This window comes from Aspergillus japonicus (assembly GCF_003184785.1).
Source record: "Aspergillus japonicus CBS 114.51 unplaced genomic scaffold BO86scaffold_46, whole genome shotgun sequence".
Lineage (NCBI taxonomy): Eukaryota > Fungi > Ascomycota > Eurotiomycetes > Eurotiales > Aspergillaceae > Aspergillus > Aspergillus japonicus.
Genome location: NW_020291683.1, coordinates 172980 through 186462, shown reverse-complemented (window position 1 = coordinate 186462; position 13483 = coordinate 172980). Strand labels below are relative to the sequence as shown.

The following is a 13483-nucleotide window of genomic DNA, read 5'->3' as shown; positions in this document are numbered from 1 at the left end:
ATTTTCTGCCGCGGGATTTCCGCCTTGGCCCCACTCTGACGGCCCTCACCGCCCTCGCCCCAGCCACGGAGGTGAGATCAGAAGGCCGACAATAGAAACACTTATCGGGAACTAATCGGAGCACGGATATCGCAGGGGAAATCGCGAACGTTACGGCATGGCTCATTGCAATGCGAACTGATATCGCAACTACAATCTTTTATACTCTATGAATCGCAATGTCTTTACCACATGCTGGGTCAGGTATAGAGGCTCAGGCATCTCCTTCGCAATCGTATAGCGATGATCCAAGCCCTCCGAGCGAACCGCCGAATAGCGACACCTACCCACAGAGCTCCCGTGCTTCTTTAAGCGGAGGCTTACGCGAACCGTAAGTCCTAGAGAATGTGCTCTCCGTCCATGTGAGCTAACCTTACCAACACGTAGAATATCATTCAAACGAAAACAGAAACAGCGACCGAGGTTTAGCCTTTCGCGCCTTTTTCCTGGAGAAGCAACAGGAGAAACCAGCTTCGGCTCTCCGCATCGCGACAGGCAGCCCCCTAACGGCCACTCACTATCGTCGCGCGACGTATCCAGCAGCAACGGAAACTTAAACCACAAGGATTCGGGCTTTCTGGATTGGTATGTGGAGGGACCAGGTAGACGGGTAGGATATGACGACCTTACGGCGATCGATTGGATTTTTGAATACACAAAAGAGCGACAAAGAAAACGACTACTTTATGCAAATGGACAGGGACTTGTTGGATATGCGCGCAAAATACTAGATGCAAGCAATGTTTGGATTGTATTGATTGCGACGGGAATTCTGGTCGGCATCATCGCCGCCTGCATCGATGTTTCAAGTGACTGGCTAGCAGATCTCAAAACTGGCTACTGTAGGAACGGGGCAGGAGGAGGCAGGTTCTATCTGAATCGGAGCTTCTGCTGCTGGGGACATGATGGTGAGTCGATTCCACTCGGTAGAGGCTCGGATCAACCATACTAACATGGCTTGCTGACTAGACATCAATAATTGTTTGGATTGGACGCCTTGGAGAAAGGCCCTAGGAGTTACTTCACGCGGTGGCGGCTATGCAGTTGAATATGTTTTCTACATTCTTTACTCTGTACTGACCCCTGTTGCTGGACGTTGCGGTGAGACGCTAATGCAAGCTACAGGTGTTCTTTGCCGTCTGCGCATGTGTCCTGGTCAGGACATACGCCATATATGCGAAGCATAGTGGTATTCCCGAGATCAAGACCGTGCTTGGTGGTTTTGTCATTAGACATTTCATGGGGCCTTGGACCCTTGCTATCAAATCTCTGGGTTTGGTAGGTATATGCAAAAACTTCAACCTAGAATCTTGGCTGATTCGGAGCAGTGCTTGGCTGTCGCGTCTGGTATGTGGCTTGGCAAAGAGGGACCTCTTGTCCATGTCGCTTGCTGCTGTGCGAGTTTGATAATGAAGCCATTTCATAGTCTCAATCACAACGAAGGTACTTACACCATGAGACTACCAATCAATATATGCTAATCGTGCAGCGAGGAAACGAGAGGTCCTTTCTGCTGCCGCCGCAGCCGGAATTTCTGTGGCCTTCGGAGCGCCCATCGGAGGTGTTTTGTTTAGCTTGGAGGTGGGTTACCAAGTCCTTGGTGATGAGCCGGGCTGACTTTGACTGGATAGCAACTAAGCTATTACTTTCCCGACAAGACTATGTGGCAGAGTTTTGTATGTGCCATGGTTGCCTCTGTGACCTTGCATGCGCTCGACCCGTTCCGCACCGGCAATATAGTTCTCTACCAAGTCAAGTACACGCATGGGTGGCATCGCTTTGAAATTATCCCATTCGTCATACTTGGTATCGTCGGAGGTCTATATGGAGCGTTTTTCATCCGACTGAACATGAAGGTAGCCAATTGGCGGCGTTCACTAAATGTCCCTCGACCGATTCTAGAGGTGTCAGCCGTAGCTCTTTTGAGCTCATTGATCAACTTTCCGAATCTTTTCATGAAAGCTCAGAACTCGGAGCTCGTGCATTCTCTATTTGCAGAATGTAGCACCGGGACTGAAGATCCGTTCGGCTTCTGTCAGGTCGGTGCGGTATCGGCTAGTACAGTTGCTCTTCTGCTGGGAGCTGCCATCCTTGGCTTTTTCCTCGCATCAATTACCTTTGGATTGGACATCCCTGCTGGTATAATCCTTCCCTCGATTGCCATTGGCGCCCTCTATGGACGAGCTCTCGGCATCGTCTTTCGGATGTGGCAACAAGCCTTCCCTAAGTTCTTCCTGTTTGGCAGTTGCGAGCCGGATGTGCAATGCGTGACTCCAGGGATATATGCTATCATCGGAGCAGCTTCAGCCCTCGGCGGTGCCACCAGAATGACCGTGTCGATTGTGGTTATCATGTTTGAACTTACAGGCGCTCTGACCTATGTCATTCCCATCATGATTGCAGTCATGCTGTCCAAATGGTGTGGTGATATCTTCGGGAAGCGTGGTATCTACGAGTCGTGGATTCAACTCAAGGAATACCCGTTCCTCGACCATCGCGATGACACCGCTCCACCCGATGTGTCTGCTCAAAAAGTAATGACGGCCATCGATGACCTGACAGTTATCACTGCTGTCGGGCATACGATCGACACCCTCCGCAACCTTCTCCTGACTACATCCTACCGTGGATATCCGGTTGTTACAGATATGTCGAATCCTGTTCTTCTCGGCTACATCTCCCGTAACGAGCTTTCCTACGCGCTGAAGTACGCAGCGTCCCCTTCCGATAATGAATTATCCAGCACGGCGCAAGTGTTTTTTACACACCAACCATTCGCAGACCCAAGCGAGACCCTGGACCTGAGGCCTTGGATGGACCAAACGCCGATTACGCTCAACAGCAACACCACCTTTCTCATTGTTCTACGAATGTTCCAAAGACTTGGTCTGCGGTACGTTCTGTTTGCCGACAGGGGTGTCCTGCAGGGCCTGCTCACCAAGAAGGATGTTTGGTCGATAGTCAGCGGGTCAGGCTCCCACAAGGACGAAACCCTACTCGAGCGAACCTTCACTCAGCCAAGTGCCGCGGAGGAGGTTGGCTTGCTTGGTGATGATGACGGCACAAGTCTTGCCAGCTCCATCGAGCGACGGCAATCTCTGTAAAATGTCTCTGTAAAATGACGTCGGAAAACATCGGACGCAATGATCTACCATGATATGTGACTTCGCCTTATGGAGGGAGCTGGGCTTACGTTTCTATCTATCTTTTGAATACTTCTCTACACATGTTGCTATAATCTTAGACTTTTCCATCATTGGTGTGGTCCATTTGCCTCTGCTGCCTTAGAGGCATTCGCTAACTCCAGTGAACATGCTTTACCTCCAAGTCTCAAAATTTTATACCCCAAATGCACCATGTTTCCCGTTATTACTAATTACTTGGGTGATTCGAAAGTTTCTGTATCTTCACAGCCAGATTGATCCTCCAGTCACTTGTCAGCAACCTATTGAACCTCAAACGCGGATGATATATATAGTTCAGTAGAACCCAAGAGCGGTGGAAAAGCGGGCAGCGAAGAGGGCGGCGGCAAGCGGCAGATGCTCCTAGGACACCGTTCCCCGCTCACCGCGCGCGCGCGTTATCTAATCTGGCGGCCGAGCTTGATTTCCGATGTTCGATTCAAGAGCCGACCCGCGCAACAACTCCCTTTCTTCCATCACCAACCTTTTATAAGCACCGCCCCGCCAGAGGTATCTGGACCCCTCACCTATCCGCAACCATGATGGTCGATCCCTTCGAAGTGCGGATGCGCTTCACGGCGCAGCTGCAACACCTCAATGCCTCGGTCACATCATCCCAGAAAGCGGCGCACTATGCGCTGAAGTACCGCGACATGGACGAGGATCTCCACTCGTGCATTCTCGAACAATTAGAGCGCGTACGTTAGCCCCCCTTCCCCTTGCATCGTTTCTTTATTCGACGCATCGACTCACCTACTCGCCAATAATCTAGAACAACATGAACAACCGAGCCAACATCATGTACTTCGTCGAGCATTTCTGCGAGATGGCCACGCGGGAAGACCACGCGCCCTACGTCCGCATGATCCAGCGCGACATTATTCGGATCGTCGACGCCGTCGCGCCGCCCGACGGCTCCGGGGCCGCGAACGTCAAGCACGTCCGCCGGGTCCTGAACGGGCTGCAGACCAAGGAGATCCTCTCGGCGGCGACGGTGGCGGAGATCGACGCCTTCCTGAAGGAGCGCGAGACGCACCCGGCCCACCTGGATCTGGAGGGGGAGGAAGATGAAGAAGGCGCCGGGGGCGGCAGCACCGATGCGGCGACGGGGGCGGCGGTGGCGGCGGCGCGGGCCAAGGGTGCGACGCCGCGGGGCTCACGCGGGAGGGTGGACAAGCGGCAGATCGAGCAGCGCATCGAGGAGGACCGCGAGCGCAACAAGCGGCTCCGGGAGAGTATGTGGACGGTCAGCGGGGATGACGGCGATGAGCACGGCAGGTTCTGGGATGAGGCGAGTGAGATCGGGGAGGATGACTTTCTGGCCGCCAAGGAGGAGCTGATGGAGCGGAAGCAGATGGTGGGTGCTCGGTGAGGGATTTGCCCGCTTCATTATCTTTGTGGTTCTTCATTGCGGGGTGGCTTGCTTGGGTTTTGGGTGGAAAGGGAGTTTGGAGGAGTTTCTGATGCTTACTTCTACTTATACTATACACAGCATGGGTTGGCGTTCTTCGATGGTGTGCATGTTCAGTGGAAATATCTTACGAGTTTCACAGCTCATCCATTGCACTATTTACAGTTGTCCAGGATACCCGAAAAGTAAATACTTATATCATCTTCAAATGAAAATTGACTTGCATGAAACAACTAGGAAATACTTGATCTACGCGTTGGTTCCTGCTGTAAATAACCTTGCTTTGCTTAAGCAATACTCGCTGATATACTCGCTCGTATGAGTACATGTACAGTACACGAGAAGACGGGACCCACCCACAACTACCATCCAGTCTCGATCCACCTTTCACCACCCGGATAAACCATATCGCCGCAACAATTTTCGATCAGTGCCTTCTTTACTGCTCTCCGAAAAGAGGGTTTAACGCAACGCGCAATAACATTTCTCCATGCAAAACAACTGGGAAAGATCCGGGGCAGGAAACTAATTTTTTTTCTTTCTTGGACGCCTACCTTTAAATGTTTGCGCAGTTTATGACCGCAGCAAAGGGGCTATTCAATCGATCGACGGAATCCTCCAACGGAAAAAGCACACTTGCCCAAAAACTCGCCTCGGACAGCGTCGTTACTAGCGCCGCCGTTATTACACCGAAGAAGAAGAAAATGGTCACAGCCACTAGACGGCGGAAATTTACCGCCGAGTCGTCCGCGGAGCCTGAAGTCAATGGAATTGTAAAAACGACGATCAACGGGAAGCGCAAGTCCGACGCCAGCACCAGCACCAGCACCTCCTCCTCCAAGATGCAGAAGAGCAGCAAACGGCGAAAGCGGGGCACCAGTCTAGAGGACGTGCGGGAATCGGAGGACGATGAGATGACTACCACCACAATGACGACAACGACTACTGCTAGCAACAAGAAGGCGAAGACGGTGGAGGAGGAGGAGGAGGAGGAGAAGGATAGTGATAGTGAGGTCCAGGAGGAGACGCCAGTTGCTGCTGCTGCTGCTGCTGCTGCTCCCCCGTCTGTCAAGAAGAAACATTTCCGGTTCGATAGCGAAGAGCCAGAAGTGCCCGGGATGGCGGAGGAGGACGCTGCGGAGACGCCGCAGGGCTTGGGTGCGGACGAGGAGGAAGATAGCAGTGACGATGAGGCTCCCGAGGCCGTTGATAACTCCGCGCAACTGTCCAAGATCCGGATGGAGGCGAAGAGACAGGAGAGGGCTAAGCAAATGTTCGTATCTCCTTTCACGTGTTCTCGACTGCACATGAAACGCATTACTAACTACGGCACAGAGAGGAGCAATTGAAACGAGACAAGAGGAAACAACTCGACGATCTACGCAAGCTCCAGGCGAAGTCGGCCAGCAAGAAACGAGAAGCCGAGGATCAGCTCTCAGAAAGCACCGAGACCCTTCAGGGTACCACGACAGAAAGTGCCCGGAGGTCTGCGCTCCCCGCTCTGCTCCCGGACGATATCCTGAATGCCGCGCCCGACGTTCGCCCCCCGACCCCTCCCGCAGAAGAAATGGAGATTGTGCGACCCAAGCCCACCAAGATGAGGTTCCTGGACAAGAAGGAGAAGGCCCCGAAGGACCTGCAGATGGGCGACGTCACGATCCGTGTGTTGGATGGAGATGTATCACGGAAGAAGTCGAAGACTGCGCTCCCCCCCAAGTCCTCGAAGAGCAGTCAGAACGCGAGACAAGCCTGGCTGAGTGCAGCTCGCAGTACGGCTAAGGTCAACGGGATGAGAAGAACGGCTGGCGGTTCCTCGGGGTTTGTGCGCAAATAGCAGGTCTTTGGCGCGCTTAACTCCGTCTCGTAGTAGGATTTTTTAATGAAATCAAAAGTATATCCTGTATTTATTTCCTGTCTACATGCTGGCTTCAGTTTGGGTCTCCAGCGATGACTTTCGGGCGCTTTATGTTTCTTAGCAGAGTCCATCTCGAGTTCGAGGCTTTCGCATCTTCATGCAAGACAGAGTATACGGAGGGTTTCTAGCCCTCTGACTCGGAAGTCTACCACATGAGAAATGCTCAACTAACCACGATATGCGCAGTCCCGATCTGCAGCTCAAGCTCGATGAAGCTGCCCGAACCCCACCTCGTAATGTATGCTTTCTTTTTTTTTTTCTTCTGCTTCAAAGCAAAGTATAATTGCTTTGGATAAGACGCGAGCATATTACTGTTGACTGCAGACCTCCACTTGCTAGTCTTTTGACTCAATGAATAGGCAGAATTGCGTTGGCGACATGAAGTGTCGATGGAGAAGAAATGGCAGCGGTGGGCGGGCGCACGTGCGGAGTAGGAGGAAGGAAAGGCAATTGGAGCTACTCCGTACTCTTGGATCTGCCATCCCATCCCGTCCTCAGACTTCATTTTCTCTTTTCTTTCTTTTCCCTTCACCACGGCCTCCCCACCATCCTCGGTGACGTGCCTGCTCCCCCGATTGTTGCTCAATTCAACAGAATCTGCTCTGCGCAGTATTCTGAACCCCCCCCTTAATTACCCACCATGGTTTCCATCACAGAATCTTCCCCCCTCCTCCCCCAACATCAGCCGCCTTCCTCCACCAATACGTCACCGCGAGGAAACCGAGCCTCTCGGACGGTGACATTCAACCCATTGGCCACTGTCAGCACATATCACGACACTGCCGCCGCAGACCCGACCTTCAGACCGCTTCATTCTGGTTCTTACCCTGCGTCCAATTCTCAGAGCGCTGGCCCACCCCGACCGACCGGCTTGTCCGCCTTAAATAGCAAGCTCCGCCGCCGCAATAGCCATGGAGCACCCTACAGCACCGCCGGTGCCCCGTTCGCGACAGCCCCCAAGGTCGGACCGCAGCGAACGACGAAGAACGCACAGAAGCTTAAATTGCTGCCCGATCCCGTGACCGAAGAAGAACTTGCCGACGGCGACTTTCCGTCCGATGTCTACTCGCAGATCGCCCGCATCAAAGAACCGACCGCCCGCAGTCACGCTGCAAGTCTGGGAAAGGCGGATCGAGAGCGATTGCCCCGCGTTACAGCCTACTGTACGGCCAATTCGTATCGTCTGGAGGGGGTGGTGCGGTTTCTCAAGTCCCGCGCAAAGACCCGCGGAGCCAACCCGAAGCTCTACGATGAGTGCGTATACTCGCCGTATGACTACGACTACGAAGCAAAGCAGCGAGGCACATGGAATCTTTCGAGCAACGGGCTACATTCACCGCAATCCCAACCGCCAATACGTCCTGCTGGAGAACGCCGGTACTCGGACAGTGTTGTGGAAGTGCAAGACAACACCAACACCCGACGGGAAGATCTCATCGACCTGAGGGATTCGGAGTCGCACCATCAACAAGATGACCACGAAAGCGCCGTGGTCGATTCCACCGCATCGGCATCCCAATTAGAAGCTGCTCCTGATTTTGACACCAAGGTCCACACCCCGGAGGTGTTCCTCTTCGACTACGGCACCGTGGTGATTTGGGGCATGTCCCCCGCGCACGAGTCACGATTTTTATCCGATATCTCCAAATTCGCTACTTCCATTCTCAGTCCCGAAGACACGCAGGTCGAGAACTTCAACTTCTATTATGCGCGCGAATACCAAGCCCGGATCTACAACGATTTCATCTCCCTCCGTGACCCGCGGAATTACATGATCAAGCTCGCCATCTCCCATGCTCTCGCCCAGTCCGTCAAGACGTCCCTGTTCGAAGATCTCGTCTCCGAGACCATCTCCAACACCGCGCCACTCCCAGCCCAGATCGCCCAGACCGGCAGCGTGAATCTCACCCGGCGCCAGATCAACATGCAGGTCGGAGAGCTCTTCATCCTGCGAATCAACATCCACCTTCAAGGCTCCGTCCTCGACAGTCCGGAACTGATGTGGGCAGAGCCCCAACTGGAGCCTGTGTACCAGGCCGTGCGGAGTTACCTCGAGATGGACCAGCGAGTGAGTCTCTTGACGGAGCGGTTAGACGTCATTGCGGATCTGCTTGCCGTCCTGAAGGATCAATTAACTCACCGCCATGGTGAGTACCTCGAATGGATCGGTACGTCTCCCTCTCTTGTTTCTTTGGTTGTACACCTTCCTAACCCCAATCCTTTTCTCCAGTTATCGTTCTCATCGCCGCCGAAATCCTTGTCGCGGCCATTAATATTCTAGTCGACCTCTACGCCGGCGTGGAATAAAGCGTGTCTTTCTTTTTTTTTTTCTCGGATTTTCCTCCGGCGTCAGGAACAGGGATTTCTTTTTTTCGTCGGGGAGATTTATATTCCTCAATGTTTCGATAACCAAGAGAAATACTCTTCTTGCTTCGCTCTCATCTCATTGAAATCCCAAGGGACTTCATGATCTGCATTTCTACCCGTTCCAGGCGGAGTTTATTTTTTTTTGTTTTGCTTCAGGCGCTACAGGGGTTTCGAAGAAAAGAGGGGGGGGGGGGGGGGGGGATGCAATGGGAACATGTGTTGTAATCTGGATTTCTTCGAAGCTGTTCGAGCTTCTCGCCGAAGGGAGGGAGTCAGTCGAAGCTCTTGCATCATATCGGAAATATGTTTTCTATGCATAGCCCGGGCCGTTAACCAGCGTTCTTTGCTTTAGTTGTTGTGTCTTGCGGAGAACAAAGTGAATTGTTGACCTTGTTGTCTCTTTTTATGTTGGTGACTGTACTGTATGTTGTTTGTTGTTCTTGTAGGGATTGGATGGGTTCACTGTTGGAGGTGATGTTGTGCTCAGACTCAGCTCCAGGCTCAGCTGTAATGTGTGCCTTCCTAGTTCGGTAGGTATATAGAACAGCCGGAAGGCCTCTGGCCGGTGGGCATCAGGTATCGTGTAGTGTAGTGGATCGGAAGTTATTCCCCAAGCGGAGTCAACGCCCGCCAGCTTGCCCGAGTGCAAACGTACTCCCCTTTCTACCTTCATGGTATATTCGCAGAACAAAGTACTCTTCCATGGTGATCTCCTCTCTACGCCCGAATCCAATCCGAGACAAGACGGTTACTTCATGTGCACGCGTTGAATTTTCCAGCCCCGCAACTCGAAATTATGGCACACGCCCTGACACCAAAGGGAATAAGGATGCATTCCCGAGTGGAAGAAAGAGGCATTAATCTCCAGGCAAGAAGAAAGAGGTAAGTAGGTCGATGAATAAGGTAAGAGGTGAAGAAGCCGACACAGGAAAAGGAAATCATACAAAAGCTCCAGGTTCCCAAATTCCAAAATAACAGGTTTCGCGCATGATTAACACCCACAAATGATCAAAAGAAAACAATTTTCAGGTCACCAGTCAGAAGGAGATCAAGATATAAGCCATATGGCGAATGGTCTTTTGAGACTTGTTTTGTGATTTGTGTCAGACCGGTTTTCGCCCGCTCCGTAGTCCTTGTTTATACAATTAGAGGAAAGGGGGCGAAGGGGCGAAGGAGGGAATCGAGACCCGAAAAGACAAGGAGAATTGTAAGACTGAATCTGAATTGAAGAAGAAGATGGAAGGCAAGTTGCTAGCATTACGCAGCTTGTCCCTAGCTCTCCTCCTTCGGTTCCTTGGCATCCACATCCATCGGCGTCGACGAAGGTTCCACCGATGCATCACCAGCCTCGTTCTCATTCTCGTCTCCCTCAGCTGCGGCGTCGTCATCGTCGTCGTCGTCATCCGCGGCGGCGGCGGCAGCAGCAGCAGCGTTGGAGGCTCGACGGGTTCTCGAGCCGGATTCCGGATTCTGACTCGTGCCGCGCTCATCGGATTCTGGGTGCTGGCCGGCCCCAAGCCGAAATGTGGAGCTCAGATCGTCCTGGGACGGGGCCGGGGCCAGCCGGGGCAGACTGCCGTTATTATCGGTGTTGTTGTCGCCGTTGTCGGCAGCGTCATTACTGGCGGTTCCGGCGGCGGCGGCGCTGCCTTCGTCGTCGGCGCCGACGCCGTCGGGGAGGTTGGATTTTCGGGATCGTTTCACGCGGAGAGGTCGTTCTTGAGGCTATTCAAGGGGATTTCAGTGTCAATTGTCTTTGTCGGTCGACGCACTGACATAGCATTGCGTCTCCTTTCCACGGGAGCCCGTTAAAATGAAGCCGCCGCTCTAGGAACGAGTAAGAAAAAAAAAAGAAGGATAAAACTCACAGTAGGAGGCTGCTCATCTGAACTCCCCTCCGTCTCATCATCCAGATACGCGCCGCCGCCAGCGGCCCCATTCTTCCCCTCCGACGAGGCAGCCAGCCCATTCAACGCCGAGGCGTTGCTCATCAGCGCGACGGCGCGAGCCCGCAGTTCCGGGTTCGCGGCGGCCCCGGCCTGCGAGGACGCCTCCTCGGTCATGCCGGTGACCTTGGCCAGGCGTTCGAGCAAGATGCACGACTCCAGGCGCATCTTCTGGATGTACTGCCAGCCGCGCCGGTTGCGGATGCGCATCTGTTCGTTCTCTTCCTCGATCTCGTTGAGGCGCTTCTTCAAGGCAAGGCATTTGCGCTTGTAGGCGTTCTCCACACTGGGCGGGTTGGTGGTGGCCGCTGAGGGGCGGATTGTGGTGGATGTCGTGTCTTCCATGGTGAAGTGACTGGGAAGCGGCGGCTAGGAGATGATTCGGGAGGTGTGGATGAGAGAGGTTGGTCGCGGGTGGTTATCTGGACGGAGGTGCTTTTGTAGGCTATATAAGACGGTGGAAGGCGGAGACCGGATAATCGAAATTTCGGGTGATTCTAGAATTGGGGAATCGAGCTGCTGGGAACAGTGTCGCTTCAGGCGGAGGTAGTCGTCACGAAGATTGGGAAAAGTCTGGTCAAGGGGCTCCGGAAGCCGCTGTATGTGTTCCTGGCAATGCGAATCCAATGGCTTCGATCTCTCTGCCCTGATGGCGCGAACGAAACAGTCAACGTGTGATACTGTTAATGGTAGGTCGATGGTGTAATAAGCAATGATTTTTGTTGTACCATACAAATCCGATCCGAGCGAGAGATTCCACGGAAAATGAGATGGAATAGAGCTGGCAATGGACGAGGTTGAGAGCTGAGGACGAAGCGAAAGGAAGAGGAAGTTGAGAATCGCCGCGGTAATTCTGCCGGCCGACAGTCCAGAGCGGTCAGCGTTCATTAGTAGCTACTATCTACGGAGTACTATTTTCACTGTACGGAGTACTGTACTGTACGTTCGTCCCTATCGCAGAACCTCTCCTTCATCTAACAAGATTCCATTATCCACCGAACTCCTAACTATGATGAAATATACAAACAAACAAACCAGCTCTAGTCATCAAAATACATCACGACCAACTCCATTAATGCCCACCGGTCGTCGGCAATCCACAGAACACCTTGAATGAATCATAACTGCATCCAGCGTCAGCCATTGAGCTAGCTCATCAGAAAAACAACAAAGGAGATAACTCACATCAACCACTGGAATCCAGTCAAAGTACCGAGCATGACAATTCGGACCGGCAAGCCATTCCACAAGCCGGAGAATCCGATGTTGCTGTAGATGCGCGACACGGCCGTCATCGCGCCCTCACCAGCTATAGAAATGATAGAACGTTAGCCCCGAGAATCAACAACGCTGCCCCAACAAGAGGGCCACAATATAAGACCGGGAGAAACAACGCGAAGCTTTACCTTTCCGATCCGCATTCAGCTTACTGACCATCACATCCGCGGGATGACTGACGATCGCACAGAAGATGCCCGCGATGTACCCGCCCAGGAAACTGACCCCGGTCTGCTGCAAGCCCGAGCACTGCTCCTTGGGCTTGCCGATCGTCTTGTAGAGCATGCTGACGGTCTCCTCGAAGGTGGCGAACTTGGTCATCGTGTAGGGGATCTGCCGCGCCCACAGCGGGTACAGGCCCTTGTACAGGCCAGCCACGCCCTCCTTGGCCGTGATCTTGCCCCAGCCCTCGCGCAGGCTGTGCGCGAACGGCGGCAGGGTGGTCTGCATGCGCACCTTGATCGCCTCCATCGGGCACAGCATCATGTCCGCGAAGAACTCGGCCGAGGCGCTCGCGCCCAGGTAGACGACGGTGCGGTTGGTGTTGGGGAAGAGCTGGTCGCCGTACAGGTGCTTGAAGTACTCGTAGAAGCCGTACTTGCCGGCGCCCTGCATCGAGTAGCCGAGGAAGGTCGGCGTCCAGCCGAAGAAGACCCCGCGCACGCCCTCCTTGGCCATGATCGAGCGCCACGCCGAGAGGTTGGAGGTGTAGATCTTCGGGTCGACCTGGCGGCGGCATTTGACCAGGTCGAGCGGTGTCACTGCGGTATGGGTTGGGCCTGTAGGAGTGGTTGTTGTGTTAAGCCGTGCTCTAGTCCAGAGTACTCCTGGAGGATACGGTTGGATTGGGCTGGGATCACTCACCACAGGCTATAGAGAAGGCGAACAAGTTAGCTTCCCATCAACTTCGATTGCGAGGATCAAACCGAGGACAGAGGAAAGACCTACCGATAATGCCTCCCAGCGTACAGCTGGCGAAGTACTTGGCCGAATTGGGCTCAATCTTCCCAAAGGGGAGTTTGCGTTCTTGCGTAGCCATTGACATGGTTGTGTGCGGGGTATGAGCAAGGTGGGTGGATGGGTGATCGAGTGAGCGAGTGAGCGAGTGAGTGCAACGTTCTTTTATCTACAGAAAGCACCAAACCAACTCCAGAGAGGGGAGGGGAAAGAGAATCCAGCAACAATCGAAGAAGGGTATCAGATTTAGAGCACAATTCCTCCAGCCAAAGGGAGAGGAGTAGCTGACTTATAAGTTCATTCGGGCCAGAACCGGCTCCTAAAGATAGGAGCTGAGTGTGGAGAGTAGCATGTCGTCAGTGCAGCCAGCAGCCAGCAGCCATGAAGT

At 53.4% G+C, this 13483-nt stretch overlaps 6 protein-coding genes across 6 annotated transcripts; 4 read left to right on the top strand and 2 right to left on the bottom strand.

The window, feature by feature from the left end:
• The first annotated feature begins 114 nt into the window (after positions 1 to 114).
• Positions 115 to 3405, top strand: BO86DRAFT_366923 (chloride channel protein). The gene is made up of 7 exons (XM_025670123.1): positions 115 to 370; positions 427 to 947; positions 1009 to 1112; positions 1165 to 1317; positions 1368 to 1482; positions 1529 to 1620; positions 1671 to 3405. Exons 1-7 carry the CDS (start codon positions 219 to 221, stop codon positions 3141 to 3143), a joined length of 2610 nt encoding a protein of 869 aa, XP_025525298.1. The 5' UTR covers positions 115 to 218; the 3' UTR covers positions 3144 to 3405.
• A 244-nt stretch (positions 3406 to 3649) lies between these two features.
• On the top strand, positions 3650 to 4856 carry BO86DRAFT_343511 (CTD kinase subunit gamma). Its single transcript, XM_025669153.1, has 2 exons — positions 3650 to 3919; positions 3994 to 4856. The coding sequence occupies exons 1-2, from the start codon at positions 3761 to 3763 to the stop codon at positions 4591 to 4593; spliced, it is 759 nt and encodes a 252-aa protein (XP_025525297.1). The 5' UTR covers positions 3650 to 3760; the 3' UTR covers positions 4594 to 4856.
• Positions 4857 to 5088: 232 nt separating this feature from the next.
• BO86DRAFT_343509 (uncharacterized protein) lies at positions 5089 to 6715 on the top strand. Its single transcript, XM_025669152.1, has 2 exons — positions 5089 to 5905; positions 5968 to 6715. The coding sequence occupies exons 1-2, from the start codon at positions 5193 to 5195 to the stop codon at positions 6464 to 6466; spliced, it is 1212 nt and encodes a 403-aa protein (XP_025525296.1). The 5' UTR covers positions 5089 to 5192; the 3' UTR covers positions 6467 to 6715.
• Positions 6716 to 7042: 327 nt separating this feature from the next.
• BO86DRAFT_457871 (YagE family protein) lies at positions 7043 to 9081 on the top strand. Its single transcript, XM_025677252.1, has 2 exons — positions 7043 to 8715; positions 8778 to 9081. Exons 1-2 carry the CDS (start codon positions 7188 to 7190, stop codon positions 8852 to 8854), a joined length of 1605 nt encoding a protein of 534 aa, XP_025525295.1. The 5' UTR covers positions 7043 to 7187; the 3' UTR covers positions 8855 to 9081.
• A 940-nt stretch (positions 9082 to 10021) lies between these two features.
• BO86DRAFT_154016 (uncharacterized protein) lies at positions 10022 to 11366 on the bottom strand. The gene is made up of 2 exons (XM_025666350.1): positions 10783 to 11366; positions 10022 to 10639 (listed from the first exon to the last, which is right to left on the bottom strand). The coding sequence occupies exons 1-2, from the start codon at positions 11203 to 11205 to the stop codon at positions 10187 to 10189; spliced, it is 876 nt and encodes a 291-aa protein (XP_025525294.1). The 5' UTR covers positions 11206 to 11366; the 3' UTR covers positions 10022 to 10186.
• Positions 11367 to 11822: 456 nt separating this feature from the next.
• BO86DRAFT_366910 (putative mitochondrial phosphate transporter Pic2) lies at positions 11823 to 13211 on the bottom strand. Its single transcript, XM_025670122.1, has 5 exons — positions 13087 to 13211; positions 13003 to 13008; positions 12267 to 12917; positions 12046 to 12169; positions 11823 to 11984 (listed from the first exon to the last, which is right to left on the bottom strand). The coding sequence occupies exons 1-5, from the start codon at positions 13181 to 13183 to the stop codon at positions 11933 to 11935; spliced, it is 930 nt and encodes a 309-aa protein (XP_025525293.1). The 5' UTR covers positions 13184 to 13211; the 3' UTR covers positions 11823 to 11932.
• Positions 13212 to 13483: the final 272 nt, after the last annotated feature.

What these genes read in the sequence shown, in the direction of transcription:
- BO86DRAFT_343511 (XM_025669153.1), top strand. Translation starts at nt 3,761, where the DNA reads ATGATGGTCGATCCCTTCGAAGTGCGGATGCGCTTCACGGCGCAGCTG. An exon ending in TTCTCGAACAATTAGAGCGC is followed by an intron (nt 3,920 to 3,993) that starts GTACGTTAGCCC and finishes CCAATAATCTAG; the next exon opens with AACAACATGAACAACCGAGC.
- BO86DRAFT_366910 (XM_025670122.1), bottom strand. Translation starts at nt 13,183, where the DNA reads ATGTCAATGGCTACGCAAGAACGCAAACTCCCCTTTGGGAAGATTGAG. An exon ending in GCTGAATGCGGATCGGAAAG is followed by an intron (nt 12,170 to 12,266) that starts GTAAAGCTTCGC and finishes TCATTTCTATAG; the next exon opens with CTGGTGAGGGCGCGATGACG. An exon ending in ACTGGATTCCAGTGGTTGAT is followed by an intron (nt 11,985 to 12,045) that starts GTGAGTTATCTC and finishes CGCTGGATGCAG; the next exon opens with TTATGATTCATTCAAGGTGT.
- BO86DRAFT_366923 (XM_025670123.1), top strand. Translation starts at nt 219, where the DNA reads ATGTCTTTACCACATGCTGGGTCAGGTATAGAGGCTCAGGCATCTCCT. An exon ending in CTGCTGCTGGGGACATGATG is followed by an intron (nt 948 to 1,008) that starts GTGAGTCGATTC and finishes CTTGCTGACTAG; the next exon opens with ACATCAATAATTGTTTGGAT. An exon ending in TAGTCTCAATCACAACGAAG is followed by an intron (nt 1,483 to 1,528) that starts GTACTTACACCA and finishes CTAATCGTGCAG; the next exon opens with CGAGGAAACGAGAGGTCCTT.
- BO86DRAFT_154016 (XM_025666350.1), bottom strand. Translation starts at nt 11,205, where the DNA reads ATGGAAGACACGACATCCACCACAATCCGCCCCTCAGCGGCCACCACC. An exon ending in CAGATGAGCAGCCTCCTACT is followed by an intron (nt 10,640 to 10,782) that starts GTGAGTTTTATC and finishes CCCCTTGAATAG; the next exon opens with CCTCAAGAACGACCTCTCCG.
- BO86DRAFT_457871 (XM_025677252.1), top strand. Translation starts at nt 7,188, where the DNA reads ATGGTTTCCATCACAGAATCTTCCCCCCTCCTCCCCCAACATCAGCCG. An exon ending in TGAGTACCTCGAATGGATCG is followed by an intron (nt 8,716 to 8,777) that starts GTACGTCTCCCT and finishes CCTTTTCTCCAG; the next exon opens with TTATCGTTCTCATCGCCGCC.
- BO86DRAFT_343509 (XM_025669152.1), top strand. Translation starts at nt 5,193, where the DNA reads ATGTTTGCGCAGTTTATGACCGCAGCAAAGGGGCTATTCAATCGATCG. An exon ending in CAGGAGAGGGCTAAGCAAAT is followed by an intron (nt 5,906 to 5,967) that starts GTTCGTATCTCC and finishes ACTACGGCACAG; the next exon opens with AGAGGAGCAATTGAAACGAG.